The 25,235-nt window shown below is 37.0% G+C and overlaps 1 protein-coding gene and 1 pseudogene across 1 annotated transcript; both read right to left on the bottom strand.

Annotated features, from left to right (window-relative positions):
- Positions 1-830: 830 nt before the first annotated feature.
- On the bottom strand, positions 831-1,011 carry LOC126757732 (small nucleolar RNA U3; annotated as a pseudogene).
- Positions 1,012-14,500: 13,489 nt separating this feature from the next.
- Positions 14,501-22,676, bottom strand: LOC126755791 (uncharacterized). The gene is made up of 2 exons (XM_050468519.1): positions 22,014-22,676; positions 14,501-14,536 (listed from the first exon to the last, which is right to left on the bottom strand). The coding sequence occupies exons 1-2, from the start codon at positions 22,674-22,676 to the stop codon at positions 14,501-14,503; spliced, it is 699 nt and encodes a 232-aa protein (XP_050324476.1).
- Positions 22,677-25,235: the final 2,559 nt, after the last annotated feature.

Below are 25,235 nucleotides of genomic sequence, written 5' to 3'. Positions count from 1 at the left end.
ACAAATTTACAGAATTTAAGGAACTTCATTAATAGGGCTTTCATTTCGAATTTATTTGTAATTCCTTGAACCCCTAGCCCATCGGCAGAGAGACCTCCGAAAAAAATAGTCTGTCTGTGAGAAAAATTTTCTTCTGTTAAAACTTTTACCATATCAGCTTCATTTTTTCAATTATTTGTACATCCGATACATAACCCAGAAAAATCGATTTTTTTTTTCAAATAACAATCTTGAGATCTTCGTCATTCTATATCTTATAATATATGGTCAGCTCCCTATTCCCAAATAGTACTGTGATAAAAAAAGGTGCGTGGAGTCCCTACGCGCGGATGAGGTTATACTTCTTAGTGATATTCCAAGAAATGCATACCATTTTGTATGAAAGAAAACTAGAAAACTTAAATTCACATTTTATAAATTTATTATAATTTATTATCTCCCCGAGCATGCCTTTGCCAACAAGTCGTCTTTTCGCTACGATGGCAAAAGCTAAAAATCATAAGTTACACAACTTTCTGGTCGCAAAAATCTGCGTTGATATGTATTCACGATCACACGTATACATACATACATATTTACACATGTTTGTAGGCGAAGTTGCTACAGCGGCAAGGGGTGACCATCAGCGGCCATTACTTTACTTATGCCATAGAAATTCCATTGCTACGAATATGGAAATGACAACGAAATAATGCAAATATGCATATTTCTAAAGGTCATTAATTTCTTTTAAGAAATGAAAGGAATAAATGATCCTGAGAAGTATAGTCTTAACTTTTCAACGGCCAACGCAGAGCATTTCAACCAAAAGGAATTTATTCATTAAAATCACCACTCAGAAGTCGTTTTATCCGTTGTAAGCATTTCTAATATGCCACAAGACACAATTAGAAATGAGCTTCTTAAACCTCACGCTGTCAGATAAAACGATATACCTCGTCATCACGGGTCGATTTCCAAAAAATGTAAATGAAGACTAACTACAGAAATAATCCTGTAAAGTATAGCCTTAATTTTTCAACGGCCAACGCAGGGTATTTCAACAAAAGGTCACATAAAATAGTTGAGAATTCGCAGAAATGAAAGACAAAGGAAAGAAAAAGCAGTATAACTTCAATAATGAACAAGCACACAAACATACATATGCGCAGCAGCAGCAAGGAAAGAGGTAACAATCGGCGATCCATTATATATTTCTTTCATGCATAACCAAACCATAATTAGGACAACGCAATTGAAGTGTCAATGGTGGTGTTGGTGGTAAGCGCTTCAAAAGTTACGACGAGCACGTAGGAGATGCGTAGGTTCGAATCCCAACAGAATTTATTTTAAATTGAATATGTGATCTTATTTTATAATAACTCATTTTAAATATATAAAAGATTTACCTAAACATTATGATGATATTTTCATGATTCATACGCAATGTACGATTGTAAGCAATTTCGTTTTGCCGTCGGCATTTAAATTTCTCATGCTTCAACTTTTGCTTTCAACCAAGAAATCGCTTGTATGTATTATATATATGTGCAAAATATGCCTTTGCGTTTTGCCGTCGGCATTTCCATATTGACATGCAAAAGTAATTATGTATGTATTTCATTGTTTCGTTTTGGCCCAATTTTGTATATTAAGACAAGTGTCAATAATTGCGCCAAAATCAAATATATTATATATTCATATGTAAACATGTTTTAAACTTTACATAAAATTGAAGTGTCAATAATTGCGCCAATTTTCATAAAGTTGGAAATTTTGCGCGAATAAGACGTGTGCGGGTTAAGTCGTGAATTTTACTTATATTAATTAATTTGAAAGTGCCAAAAAATGCGAAACGAAATTTCAATAAATTTAAGTAAATTTACATGTATTTTCATTTATATTTAATTGTCAATAAATTTTTGAAAAATTATTTGCCCTAGTTGTCCATTTTTTTATTTTCTCACACATTTCAGCCGAATTTTGTATAGAAATTTGACCGGCGTAGAAGCAAAATGTGAAACAATCATACATACATATATTATGTCGTTTGCACATTTGTCTGTATATTTGCGAAAGCAAATGTTCTACAAAAGCATATTTCTATACTTAAACAAAATTATTAGAACCATCGTATGTTTCTTATGTACATGCATAACCAAACCATACTAAAGTCAGCGCAACCTAAGTGTCAATGGTGATGTTGGTGGTAAGCGCTTGGAAAGTCAAGATGATACCACAGGTCTCAAGTTCGAATCTCGACAGAGTAAATTTTTAATTTTTTGCTTTTAACATCGTATACTATACAAATAAATATTTTTCTTACCAATATAAATTCAATTTATCACAGCAATATTATGTATATGTATATTATGTATATTGCTGTGATAAATTTAATTTCTATTAGTAAGAAAAATATTTATTTGTATAGTATACGATGTTAAAAGACATACATCTTCTATCCTATCTTGTGTATCTGCACATGCTCATATGAGTGTATGTATACGCATGTGCGCGTTCAGAAATTGAAATCATATTTTCATCACTTATCAATATACTTATTACATGTGCGCGCATTGACTTGCATGTTCATACATTCATATATACTTATATGTACATATATTTGCATACATTGCCAAACAAATAATGCACAAGTATACAAACATACATATGCGTACACATATGAATATGTCACCAACAATCGGCGATCCATTGTATATTTCTTTCATGCATAAACAAACCATAATTGGGACAGTGAAATTCAAGAGTCAATGGTGGTGTAGGTGGTAAGCGTTTCAAAAATTACGATGAGTACGTAGGAGGTACGTAGGTTCGAATCCCAACGGAATTGATTTTTTAATTGAATATGTCACCAACCAAAAAATTGAAACATTGTTCTACAAAAACAACAACAGCATAAGCATGGCAACATTGTGTTGTTGGTAGAAAAGCCGAGCTGTGCCGAAAGAAACGAACAAACGATCGCCGATTGTCACCGCTTCGCTTGCTGCTCGAACATCTTCGCAGACAAGGTTGCGTAGATTCATATTGAGCAAGGGGTTGCGTAGATTCATATTGAGCAAAGTTGCGCAACCTGAATCTATCGCAACCTTTTCCGAACTCGTATAAGAAGTATAACTTCAAAAAGTAACTTGAATTTGTTAATTAAATGCATATTTTGTATTTATTCTTCTGAATCAATTTCATTCCCTTGAAGGAAATCTTCGTCCGCTAAAGGCGTGCCCGATATGACCTTTTTAAATTTTCTGAACAGTCGATATTATTCCAGGTTTTTTTTTGTAGCAATATCTTTTATTTATTGAATCTGCTTTTTGTTTTAAAAGTCTAACAATAAGTTATAAAATCCTAAGTCTATTTAAAAACTATACAAGCTCAAGGAAGTGTTTGAGCTGTTTTGGTGATACGTTGCTCTTTAATACGCAGGCTTATCTCTTCTTTTAAGGCGTGTTTGATCGCAGGAATGCACCAAAGCTTTAGCCAAGGGGTTTGGGTGATCTCGGAGTTTAGATATATATTTAATTCTGCTGTCTTCTATTTTTTTTCTTTACCCTAGAAATACCAAGGTCTTAATGGATATTTTCATTACGCATGTACCATGGTGAATACGTAATTGTTCTAAGCATTTTGGATTGGAACCTTTGTATTATATCAATATTAGTTGCACAGGTCGTACCCTACAGTTGAATGCCATACATCCAAATTGGCTTTATGACCGCATTATATAAATCACTTTGTTGTCTAGGCTTAGATTGGAGTTTTTTTTTAGAAGACAATTTAAATTTGCAGCTCTTATCGTCATGCAAGTTATTTTACTAGATATGTGTTTTCTCCACGTAAGTCTTCTATCTAGGTGAATACCAAGATAAGTTAATTCGTTCGCTTGGGGTACTAAAATATTGTTCATTTTTACTGCCGGACACATTTTAGGTCTTAGCGAAAATGTAACATGCTTACACTTTTGTTCATTCACATTTATACGCCAGTTGCCTAGCCATTCTTCGAGAGACCTTAAGTGCTCGGCTAATATTCTTGATGCTATTATGTGGCATTTGTTACGGCTCACTAAAGCTGTGTCATCCGCAAAACTTGAAGTTGATACATTATTGGCTGTTGAAAGATCTGTCGTATATATGATCTATAGAGTTGGGCCTAAATCACTGCCCTGTGGTACACCAGCCCTTATCTGTCGTTCATCAGATATGAAATCTCCCACTTTTACCATAAATTTTCTATTTTTTAAATAAGACTTCAATATTTTATACAATTCTAAAGGTCGAATGTTTTTGATCTTATACAAAAGCCACTTCTAGAAATAAAGCTGAACAGTACTCTCTGTGCTTAATGCTTTTCTTATTTCGTTAGTAATTCTATTTACTTGCTCTATCTTGCTATGTTTTTCACGAAATCCGAATTGATGCATTGGTATTATATTATTTTCGTGGAGGAAAGGAGACATCTTTGATAGTAACACTTTTTCAAATATTTTAGAAAGACAGGGTAGAAGACTGATTGGTCTGTATGAAGACGGCTGTGTTAAATCTTTCCCAGGTTTATCTATCAAGATAATCTGCGACTTTTTCCATGAATTAGGATGGTATCCGAGATTAACAATTTCATTGAAGAGCAAAGAGAGCACTTCTACAGCAATATTTGGTAACTCAAAATGCTATTTTTGGGGTAATATTATCATGTCCTGGTGACTTTTTTGGTTTAAATTCTTTTATTATTCTCATAATTTCAGAAGGTGAAGTCTTAAACGACTCGAGTGACTCGTTAACTGTGTTGGGTAAGCTGGACAACTCGAAGTTGTTCTTTGGGCAATTTGGTTGAAATACCTTTTCTAGGTGATTTGCAAAGCAATTAGCCTTTTCCTCGTCACTTCGAGCCCAATTTCTACCCATGTCTCCTACAGGCATGTTGGAGTTAAATGGTGGCTTCAGGGACTCTTGGGCTTTCCAAAGAGAATTTTGCTCGCTTGAATTTGGGCACAACTTCTTTATATACATTTCGGTATTGGACTCTTCCTCACGTTTAACCGTTTTTTTTAATTTACGAGCAGCTGATTTCAATTGATGCTGAGTGCAAGGGGAGCGATTTATCTGCCATTCACGTCTTGCACGCCTTTTTTCGTTTAGAATATCTCTGTTAGTAATTTTTCTGGCACCCAGCGGCTTATAGTTTTTGCTTGGTGTTGCTAAGACAGCTGCTTTAGTTATTATATCATTGAGTTCTTCTATGCTTTCGTCAATATCTCTTCGTGTATTTATTTTGTACTCAACATTAATGTGGCTACTCACGTATTTTTTATATTTTAGCCAATTCGTTTTATAAGATGTTAGACCCACTTTTGGATCAACGAATGTGGGTTGTTCACATAATTTTATTAGTACAGGAGAGTGATCAGAAGATAGATCAGTACACGTATCAGCTGTTATGTACGATTTACCTATATTTTTGATTACAGCAATCAATTAAATCTGGTATTTTTTTACGATCACAGGAGATATTATGTCAAGTTTATTGTGCTTATTTATAGTAGTGTGATACAGCTGTCGTCCTTTCGGATTAATTAGCCGTGAGCCCCAATACGTGTGCTTTGCGTTGTAATCTCCACCTGCTAGAAATCTATGGCCTAGTGTTCCAAAAAAGTCTTTAAATTGGATGTCTGTAATTTTAAACCGAGGTGGGCAGTATATGGCCGTCAGATTTAAGTCCCCGCAGCGATATTTATACTCTCGCAACAAAGTTGCTAAGGAGAGTATTATAGTTTTGTTCACATAACGGTTGTTTGTAAGTCCTAAAACTAAAAGAGTCAGATATAGTATTATATATACCAAAGTGATCAGGGTGACGAGTAGAGTTGAAATCCGGATGTCTCTCTGTCCGTCCGATTTCTTCCATTTTTGAACTGTATATGGAAATACCTGACGAAAACGACTCTATAGAGTTTGGTTGACATAGCTATAGTAGTTTCCGAGATATGTACAAAAAACTTAGTAGGGGGCGGGGCCACGCCCACTTTTCCAAAAAAATTACGTCCAAATATGCCCCTCCTTAATGCGATCCTTTGTGCCAAATTTCACTTTAATATCTTTATTTATGGCTTAGTTATGACACTTTATAAGTTTTCGGTTTCCGCCATTTTGTGGGCGTGGCAGTTGGCCGATTTTGCCCATCTTCGAACTTAACCTTCTTATGGAGCCAAGGAATACGTGTACCAAGTTTCATCATGATATCTCAATTTTTACTCAAGTTACAGCTTGCATGGACGGACGGACGGACAGACAGACATCCGGATTTCGACTCTACTCGTCACCCTGATCACTTTGGTATATATAATACTATATCTGACTCTTTTAGTTTTAGGACTTACAAACAACCGTTATGTGAACAAAACTATAATACGCAACATTGTTGCGAGAGTATAAAAATTGGCGTGGCGTCGCCCACTTATGGACCAAAAACCATATCTCAGGAACTACTAGACCGATTTCAATGAAATTCGGTATATAATATTTTCTTAACACCCGATGACATGTGCGAAATATGGGTGAAATCGGTTCACAACCACGCCTTCTTCCAATATAACGCTATTTTGAATTCCATCTGAAGCCTTCTCTGTATAATATATACATTAGGAACCAATGATGATCGCGGAATAAAACTTTACACAAATACGGTATTTGAAAAATATATAAATGACGGAAAATGAAATCTCGATTATCACTTTATCATGCGAGAGTATAAAATGTTCGGTGACATGCGAACTTAGCCCTTCCTTACTTGTTTATAGTTATTGTTGTAGCTTGTAATTATGCTGAGGCATAAGATTCTAATGTGTGGTGATTTAACCATTTTCTAACCAACACTGCTATTCCTCCATGTGTCTTTCCATCTGGGTGGTTTGTAATATTGAGTCTAAATCCCGGTATAAAGAAATTGTTTTTGTTCGTAAGATGAGTTTCAGACAAAAGCATTACATCAATATTATTTTCCTCCGGAAAGCTAATAAGTTCCAATTTATGTTGGTTAACACCGTTAGCATTCCATAAACAAATGTTCAATACACTCATTTTTTATTTAAAAAAGTTTGCAGTTTTTGATAAAAAAAAGCCGCGAAGAACCAATGCAGTATGACATGGTGCATTAAAGTGATTTTGTTATTATCAGCGAGGTCTCTAATTGTCAAGCACCAAGTACTGAATTTTTTGGACGTGGCCCTCGTCGGTAAAGATCGATGGTCGTGCAGAGCACGGTTCGTTTTTAACGCGTTCTCGGTTCACCTCGAACTCATTGCACACTTATACCATTTCTTTTGCACAAAATTGATCATTCATCAAAAAAAAAATTGATTTCAGTTTTTTGCACCACAAAATCAAGCATTGCAAAAATCGAACAATTTTTTTTTGGTTGAAGTCGCACGAAAGGGAGCCGCCTTGTCTGAAGCCTCGTTTGATATCGAACGGCTGGAGAAGTCCTCTCCGATTCTGACGGAGCAATCTTATTCACTTCTTTCAATATACATATAGACATTTTTCAGTCGAACATTCGTCTCCTTATCTGATAATATTTCGAGCCTAGTACCAAGACGAATACAAAAATATTTACTATTTATTCGAAAACATTAGGTTGTGATGATATTTAATTTGACAAACTCTGCCGAAATCGAAATTTCATTTACAAACATTTAATATTTAATTCAGTTTAACCAATTTTTTTCCAATAGACCACAGATCTGATACTAGAGGATTCCACACTAGTGCAAAAGGTAATACTTAAAACAAGGGCTACGTTCGGGTGCAAGTCGAACATATTATGCTCTTGCATCTTGCAAGAATCATATGCAGAATCATATGCAGGGCAATACTTTAAGGTGTAAAACCAATCAAATAGAGTAAAGTCAGCCGGTTGTTCGAAAATCCTGATACACAAAGATACACTGTCATGTGAAAACCTCGTTTACCCAATTGCTTCCTGATTTGTGTACTGGAAACTGAACGAATCAAGTGGATTTTAAAATTGTGCTATATGGGAAGTAGGGGTGGTTGTTGTCCGATTTCGTCTATTTTCACAATGTGACATAAAAATGCTACGTACTAAAGCAAACTGTGCTAAATTACAGTTTTATATCTTAATTTCATGCTTAGTTATGGCCTTTAATATGTTTTCGGTTCACGGCGGTTTGTGGTCGTGGCAGTGGTTCGATTTCGCTCATCTACGAATTCGAATTTTTTTTGTACTATGGAACCGCATAGTTTCATTAAGATATCTCAATTTTCGCTCAAGTTACAGCCTATACGGACGGACGGACTGATAGACAGACAGTCAAGCGGATTTCAACTTTTCTCGACATCCTGATCATTTATCTATATATATATTAGGGCGGCTCGATTTAAAAATCGCCCATTGCTCTATGAAAATCATATTCTAGGGATCAAAATAAGAAACTTTGCCGAAGGAACCATACCTCTAAAACGAATTTTGATGTCCTCCAATCTGGGTCGAACTTTTGGGTAGGGGCAAATTTTGAAAAATCCCACTTTGGCCCATTTAGAGTGCTCTAATCGAGTCCAAATGTATGACCGACCCCCACTAACTTTGGACGGCCGATCCACCCATGCCAGTGGCACACAACCTGGAACCCCTCTGGGGGGTTCCCCATACAATCATTTCAAAAAATCACCATTTTTGGCCTTTACATGACAAAATAAGCTAAATGGCTATGTTTTTTCTTTATTTTTATTTATTTATTTATAATAATATCTATTTTTTCTCTTAAGAAATTTATTTAGTCAGAACATATGTAGATGAAAAAAATAATTTAAGTGAGTTATAGAAAAGAAACATAAAAAAAATTATTGTTTGAAGTCTTTTTTACTTTCAAGTCTGGGCAATTTCGCACGGCTCTCTGATGTCGTCGCCATAACAGCCTCTACATTTTCCGGTATAACCCGTTTGGAAACGCTAGCTAGCAATTGAACATGTCGTTCCGTTCCTTGTATGTGTGATGGAATTTTTGGATCATTAAACGGTGGATCATCTTGATTTAAATATTCTTTCAATGTATCGTACGGAATGCTTCGCGTGAATGGTGGTTCAAATACGATATTTATATCCTTCAAATTGATCATTTCCGTATAATTTGTGCAATTAACGTTTATATCTGGTTTTTTATAAACTCTAAGTTCCATTGGCTCGTCAACATCGGTTCGATAGCGTAGAATTTTCTTGATGGCACAGTCGCGCTTTTCTTTCCTATCATCAAACAACATTGATAACAAGATATTTTCTGAATGCGCATAATATGAATTATCTTTAATTACTTGATTGACAATTTTGCGTAAACGAGGTTCTAGAAATCGTGACCAACCAATGAACTTGAAAAATAATGCACTGCCGTACACGACAGAGCTGTAATACTTGATATTGAAGTAGATTGGCACATAACATTTAATTATAAATTCAACCAGAATTCTTAAATTTGCATCTGGATTTTCCGTTGTCACATATAATCGCAATAATCTAGCGGCCTTTGTGAGCCACCGAGAATGTACAATTTTCCCTGGTTTGATGTTAGCCAGATCCACCGGAACCACGCCGGTAGAAAGTACTTCGAATCGGTGGAAAATTCTTTGTTTTCTGGAGCAGGGGCATATTTTGCAACTCAATTTTCTGGAAGCCGCCCACCACCAAAAAATATATAATAATAAAATAATTAAAAATGGTTGACAATTATAATAAATGAGTGATAGCAATAACTTACCGGAAGAGTTTCACAAGTTTCGATTTGACGGCTCAGTTTTCCGGTTGCCGATCTTGGTCCAGTGCTGGTTGATTTATCCAAAGCTTCAAACCAATGCCGAAACGGAAGTTCGTTGAAGTGTAGAAGGCAAACAAACCAATGCAATGGTCTTTTTAACAGCAATTCGAATCGTCGTATAATACCACCGTGTGGGCCAGTGTTTGTTGGCTCACCGTCAGTGCATATTCCAATTAATGTATCCAGTGATATATTTTTATCGTTGAAAAAACCATTTAATTTGGTTGTTTTGTATTCAGCGGTTTCATGTTCCAGTCTTGCGTAACCAATCAATTCAGAATTGGGTTCTCTAAAAATAACAAGATGAGGCTCTTTTACCATCCTAGTATGATACTTCTCATCAATTTTATCTATCGTTAAAGTATCATCTTTTCTGCCATCGAATGAAAACGCTAACAAATTGGTATCATCTAACCGTTTGCGAAGCACTTCTTGTCTGCATTTCTCTTTTTCTCTGCGAACTTTCGATTTATCCATGATGAGAGGTTTCCCATGCTTATCTTTAATTTTAAAATCATGCAAAATCATCTGTCACATACCAAGGCAAAGTTAAAACAATCGTATCTCTCTGTGTATTGTGAACTTGTGCTTCTATCCATATCTTCTTGAACCGGTGGCGGTGCGTATGTTGAATCATCGGGATCTTGGTATGTTGGCATTGATGATATAGACGTTGCTTCTTGCTATTCAGTTTCCATCATAAATGCATTCATTGGTAGTCTTCTCTGATTATGTTGATCGTGCATGAACCCTTTGAGGCGTTCGGGAACCCAGCCGCATACACATGGAGCTGCCTTCAAATCGCATTTACATATTCCAATGTAAAAAATTGTTTGCAGAGGTTTTACATACTCTGTAAATTGTTGGGTGTTGTTTCTTCTCTTGATTTGCTCTTGATACTTGTCAAGCATTTCCATACCAAGTTTTTCCCAAATTCCAATCAACTTATCTTGTACTTGAATAGTGAATGATTTATGGTAAATTTTTTGTTTGTTCTGTTTTAGCACGTCCGCTTGAGTAAAAATAATATCTCAAGATATCCAGATGGGTTGGTAAGTTAAGATCAGTCAAATCAGTAGACACACCAAAAACAGTAACATCATGCTTGGGTATATGACTCATTGGGTTTTCGATAGTTGTTAATGTAGTTGCTTCATCTTGCGGTGTAGAGGATGGTGGATTCATTGTAAACTTTTTGATTTGGAATGGTCACATCACTTATTATTTTTTTTGAAATACCATAGTGGTTATTGCTTCAGTTCTCCTCACTTTCAGAGGTAATAAGAATGAAATGGTAATTTCAATTCTATTTCAAAATTTGCCCCTACCCAAAAGTTCGACCCAAATTGGGGGACACCAGAATTCGTTTCAGAGGTATGGTTCCTTCGGCAAAGTTTCTTATTTTGATCCCTAGAATATGATTTTCATAGAGCAATGGGCGATTTTTTTGCCTCCCCACAAATCGACCCGGCCTAATATATATATATAACTCTTTTTTATCTATCTCGATTATTTATAGATGATATGTATAACCGTAAGGTCAACAAAAGTATAATACTCTGTAGCAACTGGTTTCAAGAGTATAACTAGTAACATTCCCTTTGATTATAAAATCACGGCCAGTTACTGGCGACCTGCTTAGAAGCCGATGATATTCTACTCAAAATCAGAGAAACGAACCTCCTGAGTGAGACCTTTTGCAGATTCTTTGTGGCAACCAGCGTTTAAGGAAAGTAAATAACAAAAAATCAGTTATGTCTTTATTCCCAGTGATGCTTCGAAATGCTTTCTCCGGAAATCACAATAGAACTATGGACGAAAATAGAGAGTTTTGTGAATTAAGCTGTGAGTATGTGTTTACTTAGCGATATGTCTTGTGTCGTTGGCTACGGAAATAATATTTCTGAGTGTTATTAAGATTAAGCACGCACTTCACTTGAGCAGTAATGTGTAAAGTGAGGCGAATCTGAGCTCTGTTCATCAGCACTGCAAGGCTGAATGTAATACAACGACCAACAGTGAATAGCTACTTAAATTTCTGCAATTTTGTTGAAAAATTCTTTAAATAGGAAAATTTTTTCCTCTCCCTCATTTTAAAGCTCTTAAGAATCGCTTGCACATCGAATGTCCGTCATCAGGATATAAATTGCAAGCAATTCTTTAGATACACCAACTTTGCTCATCTCTTGCTCTTTGCTAATAAATCTCACAGCATAAGGGTCAATGAAACGCTCACGAAATCAGTTCTTCAATTATTCATGCACCCACATAATCATGTGCTCAATCAAATGGTACACAACGCCTTCGACCAAACGACTCTTATTTACTCTTTTTTTCTAGATAAATTATATGGAAGAATTTCGACTTAGGATGAGTCTTCAAGTTGCTACGCTGTGTCTCACCAACGTTTGCTTATCCCTTCCGTGCGTTTGACTCGGCCAATCCATTTAAAGTTAACACTTGCCTTGCTCACTTGTCATCTAAGATTACAAATGATGTGAACGGACACACACACATTCACATACCTATATCTCTTTTTATACACTTACACTTCTCAACACACTTTTGACCTCTCTCACTTGCTGGTCTGAAATTTCAGTTTGATTTTTTTGTTTTGCTTCTCAACTTGAATTTCCTTCGGTCTCTTTCCTTTCGGTTGAGTTTTCAGGATGTGGATTTAGTTTTTTTATGTAGACAAATGGTTTAGTCGGAAGAGGCGTGTCAGTGTGATAGATTTAAAGTATTTCTATATTCACATTTTCTTCGAATTTTATTGATTAAGATACTTGTTAATATTTGTACTTGTCAAATAGTTTGTGTATATAAACCGGCGCAAACAGGTTGCTCTCTGTTCGAGTTTGAGTCAAAATTTTTAATAGCCAATATGATTAACTTAAAGTAGTAAACAGACAAATATGTAGTATATACCTTGTTGCACAAGAACCCGAAAAACCCTTTAACCGAAACATATGTCATGTTGCTTTGGTGGTAACTCTACTGTTGTTATATCATGAACATTAAGCTTGCTAAGAATTTTGTAGCATCCAAAAGGAAACGTCAGAAACCAATACTATCGCATGGAGCGGTGGCTTCATAACCGATTTCATCACCTACCATGCTAAGCAATCAAACCCAAAATTGATTGATATTTGCTCTTGTCACCCGTCCTCACACTACCTTCCCTCGCCGACACCAGCCACTTGTAACCCAAAAAATATATATATTTGAAATTTATATTTCTACAAATATTTGACAACTTAATGCCAATGGAGCAGCGCTAAAGGACAAAGTGAGTGACAACGCTCCCTGTACTCTTCAGCTTCCCATCAGGTTCAGAGCTTGTCATCTCTAGAGCTCCTCAGCTGCTCAGCTTGTCGTTAGAGCAAAATTATATGGCGAATGAGTGGTCAAACAACAGAGCAAAAGGAACACACACTTACAAAAAATGAAAGCGGGTACGGAAAAAGGATAATCAATACTTCCAAAAAGCGCTCATCCATAGTTTATGATTGTATAAGTGTGTGTGTTAAACAAATTGTCTCAACTAAGGAAAGAGTTCTAGCACTACTAACATATCGTGCTGAATAGAAATCAATACGTGGGGGCGTCAAGTTGAAGTAAAGTTGCAAGAATCATGTCATTCCTGGATACAAATCAAAACCAAAATGACTTCTAAAAGTCTAAAGAGTCTGCATTAGATTCAAAAAATTGTTTAATATTTGGCTTTTTTTTCTGACTTTGGATTGTTATCCCATGCCAAGCGACCCATTTTATTAGGTTAAACTGACGGCTAGAATATAAATCAAGAGCTCAACTTAGAGACCCAGTGAACATGAAAATATTGGTTTTTCATTCAGCAGAACTTTATGCAGACATTGAAAAGCGTCTCCAACATATGTCGTATCCATTTTGTGGACTGTAATACGGTAGAATATGTCTTTACCATTAAATTTCAATGAATGGAGTGCCGGACAATTTTTATGTAGCACAAGCCTACAAAGATCCCTACGCATAGCTGCGCCACAAATTTATTGTACCCTTCAAGGCATTGTTTGGTATATTAATAACGGTTCAGCTTAACTTCAAGCCCCTTGCTTTGGTATGCCAGCTGATTGGTCAACATCAATGTAAACATTTGTCTAACTAAGACAACGGGATTTTATTTTAATTTTAACAAAATAAAATAACATGTGTTGGCCAGCAAGCGGATTTCCGAAACTGATATGGATTCCCGGATCAAGAGATATATTTGCATGCAAACACACACTCACTGACATATGTCAATTAAATCTAAATCACTGCGCTGCAGCACAAGATCTGCTTGAACAGACAACATTTGAAGAAAACATTGATGTCGCCTTACTAAGCGAGCAATACTCCCAGCGTTCGGAAAGCACCTGGACTACAGACATATCTGGAAAGGCTGCAATATGGTCATGTAAAGGGCAACCATTTGTGTCTCGCTCCGAAGGGCATAATTTTTTCACATGGGCAAATATACGAGGTATTTACTTTGTTAGCTGCTATGCTCCTCCCAGTGCTTCAATTAAGGATTTTGAAGACTTCCTCCTGGAACTTGCGCTAGAAACCAGAGGAAAATCCCCAATTATAATCGCAGGCGACTTCAATGCGTGGTCGACCGCTTGGGGTAGTAGGCGCACAAACCACCGTGGGCGTCTACTACTTGAATTCCTCGGCCAAACGAATCTTACGATCCTGAATAGCGGAACGCAAAATACATTTCAAAAAGGTAACAAAGGCTCCATAATCGATCTCATGTTCGCCAACGACGCCCTTAGTAGGCACATTAAGTGGGCGGTGTCTGACACATTTACAAATAGTGACCACATGGCTATTATTGCCGAAGTCTCATATGCCGGAGGGACGAAACGCCGCAGCAGGAGCACATGCCAAAAACGAACTTGGAAACAAAAAGACTTTGATGCCGAACTTTTTGAGATGGTCTGGAGTTCAGAAAATATACAAGGCGAAGACGCCGCGCACTTGGTATCCGCCGTGCGAAAAAAATTGTCCACAGCTTGCGACGCAACCATGCGTAGGACAGCACACCACAACAACCGAAGGCCAGTGTATTATTGGAATGAAGAAATAGCTGGGCTCAGAAAACTCTGCAACTCTGCTAGACGCCGCCTACAACGTAATCGGAGCGAAGAAAATGAAAGCAGTCTTAGGATTATATTTAAAGGTCAAAAGAAGCTTCTGAAGTCAGCCATTTGTCGTAGTAAAAAGAAGTGTTTTGAAAAACTCTGTGAGGAAGCAAACCAAGACCCCTGGGGAAATAAAGCACAACCACCCGAAAGCGCATCCTTTATGAGAAATGTCGTCGAAACTCTGTTTCCAAAACACGACAGTATTTCTTATGCTAAGCCTCGAACCGAAGTCATAGAGTCGCCACTGCCAGTTAGTGAAGAAGAAATATTGGCCATAGCCGGAAAAATTAAAAGCAGCAAAGCGCCTGGTTTAGATGGCATTCCAAACAGAGCCCTAAAGGAAGCCATGATACTGAAACCTAAATTATTCGTAAAAATGCACAATGCGTACTTAAAAGAAGGAATATTTCCCGACCCATGGAAAGTCCAGCGATTGGTTCTACTTCCTAAACCAAAAAAGCCTCCGGAGGAACCATCTTCTTATCGACCTCTGTGCATGCTTGACACTATTGGCAAAGTATATGAAAGCATAGTAAGAAACCACTTGGAATTAGCAATCCAGAAAGCCGGCGGATTATCAGAAAGACAATACGGCTTTATGAAAAAGAGGTCCACCATTGACGCACTATACGATGTCGTTGACACTGCGAAATGCGCAGTAAGTGGCAAGCGATGGAAAGGCGGAACAAAAAAATATTGTGCGCTGATCACCCTGGATGTGAAGAATGCCTTTAACTCAGCAAAGTGGGCAAACATAATCAAAGCTCTATATGAAATACGTGCTCCTCAATATCTTATGGAAATTGTCATGAGTTATTTTAAAAACAGGCGACTACTATACGATACAGATGAAGGCACTAAGAGCTACTCAATTTCGAGTGGAGTACCGCAAGGCTCGGTACTAGGCCCCCTTCTATGGAACATAATGTATGATGGGGTGCTAAGGAGACACCAACCGAAATCTATTAAATTAGTTGCATACGCAGACGACCTTATTGTGGTAGCAGTGGCTAAACACCTCGACGACCTCCGGAGCAAATGTAATGAGTGCATAAACGGTTTGCGCCAATGGTTCTCCTCAATGAGTTTAGAACTGGCTGAGCAAAAGACAGAAGTATTGCTCATAAGTACAAGAAAAGTAGAGGAAAGTATATCTCTGACCATAGGGGAGTTCGAGATTCACTCACAGCCACACCTAAAATATCTAGGAGTAATAGTAGACTCAAGGCTCAAATTTAAGGATCACCTAGAATACACTGCAGGTAAAGCGAATAAAATCATGAATGCCTTATCAAGAATGATGGCAAATAAAGGCTGCGTGCGTTCCAACCGGCGTTTTTTACTCGCAAAGGTAATGAGATCGGTTATGTTATATGCGGCTCCAATATGGATCCAGGCGTTAGGCATCAAATCATATGCCAGACAAATAAACACAGTGCACAGGCTGTCGGCACTAAGAGTTATCAGTGCTTTCCGAACAATTTCAAGTGATGCTGCTGAAGTAATAGCCAGTACGATGCCCATTGACATCCAGGGTGACGAATACGAACGAGTATACAAATTACCAGAGCCATCTAAAGGAGCCAAAAGAGAAGAGAGAGTGAAAAGCTTAACGATATGGCACCAGCGGTGGCAAACCTCACTCAAAGGACGGTGGACCTACAGACTAATACCGGACATCCATTCCTGGATCGACAGACGACATGGGGACCTGGATTTCCACCTAACCCAAATACTAAGTGGGCATGGGTGCTTTAGAAGCTACCTGTACAGATTCCAGCACGACATTAGTCCGAATTGTCCGACGTGTTCAGAGTGCTTAGAAGACTCTGAGCATGTATTCTTTTATTGCCCTCGCTTTTTAAGTGTAAGGGAAAAACTTAAAACTACACTCGGTGGTAGTTTTACGGTGGAAAATTTGACGACACTTATGTGCCAGTCCACTGAGAACTGGAATGCTGTCAGCGATGCGGCAGCGTCAATCATGACAAAACTTAGACATATAGAGCAGAATAGGCGGCCGTCAGTCCGTGCCATAGAGGAGACTTAATTGTCTTATCACTCCCACGAAGTAATACCTAATCAGGTGGTTCCGTGGGAGAGTCTGGAGTTGGGAGTAGGTTAGGTTTAGCGGATTAAAGTTCCGCATTTCGGCTTTGGACCGAAGCTAATATACCCTTCACAGGTGCATTTCTTTTAGAAACTATGTGTTCAGTTTGTGTGGAAGCTATATGCTATAGTAATCCGATCTGAACAATTTTTTCGGAGATTACATTGTTGCCTTAGAAAATAATCTATACCAAATTTGGTGAAGATACATTGTCAAATGTGAAAGTTTTCCATACAAGAACTTGATTCCGATCGTTCAGTTTATATGACAGCTATATGTTATAGTGGTCCGATATCGGCCGTTCCGAGAAATAAGCAGCTTCTTGAAGAGAAAATGACGTTTGCAAAATTTCAAAAGGATATCTTAAAAACTGAGGAATAGTTCGTATATATACAGACCGACAGACAAATAGACAGATGGACAGACAGACAGACGGACATGGCTAAATCGACTCCGCTCAACGCACTGATCATTTATATATATACATTATAGGGTCTCCGACGCTTTCTTCAGGGTGTTACAAACTTCGTGACAAACTTAATATACACTGTTCAGTAGGGCGGGTCGATTTAAAAATCGCGCATTGCTCTATAAAAATCATATTCTGGGGATCAAAATAAGAAACTTTGCCGAAGGAACCATACCTCTAAAACGAATTTTGATGTCCTCCAATCTGGGTCGAACTTTTGGGTAGGGGCAAATTTTGAAAAATCCCACTTTGGCCCATTTAGAGTGCTCTAATCGAGTCCAAATGTATGACCGACCCCCACTAACTTTGGACGGCCGATCCACCCATGCCAGTGGCACACCCCCTGGAACTCTCATGGGGGGTTCCCCATACAATCATTTCAAAAAATCACCATTTTTGGCCTTTACATGACAAAATAAGCTAAATGGCTATGTTTTTTCTTTATTTTTATTTATTTATTTATAATAATATCTATTTTTTCTCTTAAGAAATTTATTTAGTCAGAACATATGTAGATGAAAAAAATAATTTAAGTGAGTTATAGAAAAGAAACTAAAAAAAATTATTGTTTGAAGTCTTTTTTACTTTCAAGTCTGGGCAATTTCGCACGGCTCTCTGATATCGTCGCCATAACAGCCTCTACATTTTCCGGTATAACCCGTTTGGAAACGCTAGCTAGCAATTGAACATGTCGTTCCGTTCCATGTATGTGTGATGGAATTTTTGGATCATTAAACGGTGGATCATCTTGATTTAAATATTCTTTCAATGTATCGTACGGAATGCTTCGCGTGAATGGTGGTTCAAATACGATATTTATATCCTTCAAATTGATCATTTCCGTATAATTTGTGCAATTAACGTTTATATCTGGTTTTTTATAAACTCTAAGTTCTATTGGCTCGTCAACATCGGTTCGATAGCGTAGAATTTTCTTGATGGCACAGTCGCGCTTTTCTTTCCTATCATCAAACAACATTGATAACAAGATATTTTTCGAATGCGCATAATATGAATTATCTTTAATTACTTGATTGACAATTTTGCGTAAACGAGGTTCTAGAAATCGTGACCAACCAATGAACTTGAACAATAATGCACTGCCGTACACGACAGAGCTGTAATACTTGATATTGAAGTAGATTGGCACATAACATTTAATTATAAATTCAACCAGAATTCTTAAATTTGCATCTGGATTTTCCGTTGTCACATATAATCGCAATAATCTAGCGGCCTTGGTGAGCCACCGAGAATGTAGAATTTTCCCTGGTTTGATGTTAGCCAGATCCACCGGAACCACGCCGCTAGAAATTGCATGGGCCATGTCGTATAAGTACTTCGAATCGGTGGAAAATTCTTTGTTTTCTGGAGCAGGGGGCATATTTTGCAACTCAATTTTCTGGAAGCCGTCCACCACCAAAAAATATATAATAATCTTATATATAAAAATGAAACCGTTTTCGTTGTCACGGCATCACGCGTGAATGGCTGAACCGATTTGGCTGATTCTTTTTTTGTTGTATTTGTTATTATAAGGAGAAGGTTCTTATGTAAAAAGAAATTACGAAAGTTGCCGGAAAACGCCTTTTCTTTTTCCCATACAAACGTTTTATTTTGTATATACATACATACATACATATGTAAGTAAAAATGATTGTTTGTGTGTTAGTAACGCTAACGCTCGAGAACAGCGGAACCAATCCTCATGAAATCAGAAGTATACATACTTTTTATAAGGAAAAGTCGAAAAATTGGAAATTTCCAAAATGTGACTTTTCATACAATTATTTTTTGTTTTGTTTTTCAATATTTTGATTTGTAAATTATTTGAATCGTTCAATTTCGGTCGCTTGCTTTTTTATTCTGGCTATTTAATAGAAAAACAAGTAAGGAAGGGCTAAGTTCGGGTGTCACCGAACATTTTATACTCTCGCACAATAAAGTGATAATCGAGATTTCATTATACGTCATTTACATATTTTTCAAATACCGTATTTTTGTAAAGTTTTATTCCGCTATCATCATTGGTTCCTAATGTATATACTCGTATTATTCAGAAGAGGCATCAGATGGAATTCAAAATAGCGTTATATTGGAAGAAGGCGTGGTTGTGAACCGATTTCACCCATATTTCGTACATGTTATCAGGGTGTTAAGAAAATATTATATACCGAATTTCATTGAAATCGGTCTAGTAGTTCCTGAGATATGGTTTTTGGTCCATAAGTGGGCGAGGCCACGCCCATTTTCAATTTTTTAAAAAAAGCCTGGGTGCAGCTTCATTCTGCAATTTCTTCCGTAGAATTTAGTGTTTCTGACGTTTTTTGTTAGTCGGTTAACGCACTTTTAGTGATTTTCAACATAACCTTTGTATGGGAGGTGGGCGTGGTTATTATCCGATTTCTTCCATTTTTGAACTGTATATGGAAATGCCTGAAGAAAACGACTGTGTAGAGTTTGGTTGACATAGCTATAGTAGTTTCCGAGATATTTACAAAAAACTTAGTAGGGGGCGGGGCCACGCCCACTTTTCCAAAACAATTGGGTCCAAATATGCCCCTCCCTAATGCGATCCTTTGTGCCAAATTTCACTTTAATATCTTTATTTATGGCTTAGTTATGACACTTTATAGGTTTTCGGTTTCCGCCATTTTGTGGGCGTGGCAGTAGGTCGATTTGGCCCATCTTCGAACTTAACCTTCTTATGGAGCCAAGGAATACGTGTACCAAGTTTCATCATGATATCTCAATTTTTACTCAAGTTACAGCTTGCACGGACGGACGGACAGACGGACGGACAGACAGACATCCGGATTTCGACTCTACTCGTCGCCCTGATCACTTTGGTATATATAACCCTATATCTGACTCTTTTAGTTTTAGGACTTACAAACAACCGTTATGTGAACAAAACTATAATACTCTCGTTAGCAACATTGTTGCGAGAGTATAACTAGCTGGCCCGGCAGCCGTTGTCCTGCCTGAAATTATGTGTTTTGAAATGAAAAGAAAGTTGAATTTATATTGTGTTGAAAATCATTTATTTTCGATTTTTCCAAATTTTTTCAATGTAACGAAACTTGATAAACAATATTTTTTGGTTTCTGTTTCGGTGCGTAAATGTACAGAGAAGAGCACGTCACGTATATTTGGCCTTGTGAAAAACATGGCATTTCTAAATTTATGCCACACACTTCTAGCGACTATCCTTGTGTCCTATTGATTCTCATCTCAAATGAAATTTTCACTGGAAACGGAATGCGTTGAAACTGATATGGAAAATTGTAGAACTCTTTGAAAACTGAAAAGGTTTGAACTGAAATGGCAAATCGTTGGAGCTCAGAGGAATTCGTAGAGTCAAGCATTCTGCCCCATTCTATAAGATAGCTACGTTACAATCAGTCGGGTTGCATTACACAGTTTCGGTGCTTGAAGATTGCGAAACATAATAACGACAGATCCAACTTTGAGACGCAAATAATGCGGTGTCATACCAAGCCTCTCCAAAGCACTTAGAAATTCCACTTGATAATTCGCGGCTTCGTCTCATTGTCAAGACGATCGATCGATTTGTATGAGCGCAAGTCTCCCGGAATTTGACTTTAAATCTTCCAGTTTAAGTCAACAACATCGGTATTTTTGGCAGCTAAAATTGTGCGTGCACTCAAGAAATCGTAGTTACGATAATTTGGCGGTATTTTTGGCAGCAATGTCCGAAATATTCTTTAATGAGTTTATCTTTCATGAATTGATAAACGGCAGATGGAATTGATATTAAACCACCGGAAGTATCAAGCAGAATTGACTCATTTGCAATTCTTAGCGCAGACGATGTAAAATGTCTTCGACAATGTAATTTTTGTTCGTATACCATAATTGAAGCGGATTTGAAGGTTGATATGTCGAAATTATCTTCCCGAAAAGTGTGCGAACTTCATTTGTACCGCATCGTACATATTTTGCTGGCTTGCTTCTAAAATTGTACACACCGTACGCGCGCTCTAGAAAGCAACTAATAGCCTCTATACCCTTCACTGCTTCTCTCTATTCTAATGCTTTTTGATAAACTATATTTTTAGTTTTATGTTCTGGCGCATAAATAAATAATGTTGATGGTTTTCCGACACGGGAACAGGCTACATATAATTGGCCATGTGCAAAACATGGATTTTCTAGGTTGATGCCACATACACTTAGTGACTGCCCTTGCGATTTATTTATAGACATTGCAAATGCAAGCCGCACTGGAAACTGTAAACGTTTAAAGCTGAATGGTATGTCGTTCGGTATCATAGGGATGCGTGGGATTAAAACATCTTCGCCTTTGTACTTCCCTTTCAAAATTGTGGCTTCGATGACGTTGTTCAATAATTTCTTCACCGCAAGCCGGGTACCATTACACAGACGTGGCGGGTTTATGTTCCGTAACATAATAATTACTGATCCGATTTTTAATTGCAGATTATGAGGTGGTAAGCCGCGCAATTCCAGCGAATTTAAAAATTCTGTTGGATAATTGACAACTTCATCTTCATTAGTAATGGAATCAACTGATTTGTAATTCTTCAATTCGCCAGCTATTTTCTCATTCACATCAACATTTTTTGCGGCCAATATAACACGTTCGCTTAACCAAATGTGATTTACGTAATTTTGAGCAATGTTTGGGAAAACCATCTCCATGAGTTCGGTCTTTGATTCACAAAAGTTACAAAAATTGGTAGGGAATGTAATGTATCCAGATGATGTATCAACAGCAATAATACCATTACCAATATCGAGCAGTTGTTTGGAAAACACTTCTCCAGACTGGTCTTCCTGTAATTCGACTCTCATGTTTATACTTAATTTAAGTGTTTTAATGTATTTCCATAAAATGGACGACTTCAAACAGGCATTCAGTTCATCAGCTGGCGTTGAGCGTGGAACAACTGGCAATATTTGTCGAAAATCACCTGCCAATAGTATCATTGCACCACCAAACCGGTTTTTGTTATTTCGTAAATCTTGCATCGAGCGATCTAATGCCTCCAAAGATTTTTTGTGTGCCATCGTACATTCATCCCAAATGATCAGTCTTGTTTGCTGCAGCACTTTGGCCATCGCAGAATTCCTCGAAAGGTTGCAAGTTGGAGTTTCATTAATTTGAAGGTTTAATGGCAGCTTGAGAGCTGAATGAGCTGTTCGACCGCCTTCCAACAATGTAGCTGCAATACCTGATGAAGCTAGGGCTAGTGCAATTCCATTTTGCGACCGAATTGTTGCCAAAATCAATGATAACAAAAAAGTTTTCCCAGTTCCACCGGGAGCATCTAAAAAATCCGCCAGTTCCATCGTTCATTACTTTCATGAGCGTATCGTAAGCATATTTTTGTTGTTGATTTAAAAGGGGAACTGTTCTATCAACCATTTCTCGTAATGTTTCGGAATCGTATTGGGCTTCGCGTCTCAATTCTTGATCAAATGAGTCGAACATTGGGCGATTGGGTCCTATCATTCCTATTTGAATTAATACTTTGTTGGTAAGCATCAAGCACATGTCCTCAATTAAAATTAATGCTTCATTGTGAATTTCTTCGTTCATTTGCAAATCTGCATTCGATGTTCTAAGACGCATCTGATGCAATATATCTTCCGCCATATGATCTTTGTATTTATGCCATAAATCAATCGGTGCTGATGGGAAGCATGTCGACAAAATTATAGAAAATAATGTTCGTATTTGTTTAGCATTTGACGAAATCACAGCATCTTCAAGAGTCTGGTCCCAATGAGTGTCATTCTCTAACAATCCCAAATGTTGACAGGCTTCTCTGTATGTGTCACACAATACACCATTAACAGTTCGCAGATGTTGGAGTGATGTTGGACCACGAACATTGACTAACAATAAACGCAAATAAAAACACTCGTTTTGACTGGGATGGACTGCATAAATACGGCCTAGTGCATCGGTGGAAAATACTTGTGGGTAATCTGAAACTGGCTGTCCTCGTTTTCGTCGTTGAAATTTTTTAGATGATTGATTCCAGATATAATATCTTGGCATTTCGGAGTAAAGTAGCGTTCTGGCAAAATCATCATTCTGGCACATTTCAAAGAAGCTGGTTAATGTTGTCGATGGTGGCCTGTCAACTCGTTGTAATACGTTTGCATCTGTAAACTGTGACCTGCTTAAGCGATTTCTACGCCAGTGAAAAGAGGTTGACGGTGGGAATGGAAGATAGAAGAAGGGGAAGATGGGAGTGGTGATGCCCACTAATATGTAAATGTAGAGTATTCACAGCTCAACAAACTTGATGTTATTTTACAAATAAAAGCATAAAAATAACTATATTATAGCTCTATTATATCATTTGTAATAACAATTGATAATTTAAAGCAAAAATGATGATCTATTTACTTATTTTGCATAAAATTTCACTTTGAACAAAATATTAAGAATTTCATTGGTGAAAGGTATTAGTATGGCCACAACAGAAATTGTGTACATACAAAATAGTTAACTACGTTGTTTTTGTGTACATGCCGGCCATTGTGTTGTTGTTGCTTCTCAAAATGTACATGTGGTAAGATGAATTTCTTTTGGCGTTTCAGTTCACTGTCGTGCCGCTGTACGGTCTGTCGTAGCCATTGTGTTTACACTTTCAATGGAACAAAAATAAAGGTAGTTATCGAGCTTCGTTTGAGGATATCGATCGACTTTTTGTATTCATTATTGTTGTTCTAACCAAAATTTGTAAGACTGGTGCAAACATAATAAGAATTTACGGCCCTCAGTCGCTTTTTTACGCGATCTCTTTTTACGCTATTTCACTTTAACGCGGTTATTTTTTTGCATACAAATTCCTTTTACTGAAAATTTCTCCTAACTTTAACGCGATTGCTTTTTTCGTTTTGCTTAGGTCTTAAACTTGCTGCAGAAGTGGAAAAGTATTTTGTAGCAAATGATACTGATGTCCGAACATTTGCAATTTTTCAAAAAAATTAGTCTGCATGTTGAATATAAAACTACATCGGAATTTATTGGGTCCAAAGAAGCTTTCAAAAATAAATTAACGGGTATGATGAAAACTCGAGGTCGAATAAGCTAAGTCAGCAGAACATCAATCCACATAGTTCTTACTATTGATTCTGATACCTCTAGTGATATCGAGATTCGCGGCCATCAAATAATCGGCTAAGAATAATTTCCCACTACGGATAATGACTGATTAAGCAGCATTCAACGTTTTTTCAATAAATCTACCTATTTGCTATTTTTCTTCTCTTTTTCGCCGTCTGGTGGCTTATTGTATTGTTTTTGAATATTATTTTTGCGCGTATATTTTTGTTAAACGCGATATTTTCTATATTCGGAACCAATTCGTCCAGTTGTTTGCATCCATTGGAAAATTAACCGATACACGCGATTTTTTTACGCGATTAGTGGCAAGAACCAATAATCGCGTACGCCAGTGTATTATCCAAAAATACAAAAATGAGCATTAAAAATTTTTACAAATGTTTACTTTCTACGCTATTTCAACTTTTAGGTCATTTTTCTAACAAAAGCCCTTGAGATAAACTTATAAAATCATATTATATTATAAAAATATATATATTTTTTTATATAATATCAGAAAAAGAAGTATTTGTTTATCACTAACAATTTTGCTCCCC

The sequence above is a fragment of the Bactrocera neohumeralis genome, chromosome 4 (assembly GCF_024586455.1).
Source record: "Bactrocera neohumeralis isolate Rockhampton chromosome 4, APGP_CSIRO_Bneo_wtdbg2-racon-allhic-juicebox.fasta_v2, whole genome shotgun sequence".
NCBI lineage: Eukaryota > Metazoa > Arthropoda > Insecta > Diptera > Tephritidae > Bactrocera > Bactrocera neohumeralis.
Note: the sequence above shows the minus strand (reverse complement) of the source record. Positions and strands in the feature narration are given on the sequence as shown.

What these genes read in the sequence shown, in the direction of transcription:
- LOC126755791 (XM_050468519.1), bottom strand. Translation starts at nt 22,676, where the DNA reads ATGGCCAAAGTGCTGCAGCAAACAAGACTGATCATTTGGGATGAATGT. An exon ending in TGCAATTAAAAATCGGATCA is followed by an intron (nt 14,537 to 22,013) that starts GTAATTATTATG and finishes TCCGCTATTCAG; the next exon opens with GATCGTAAGATTCGTTTGGC.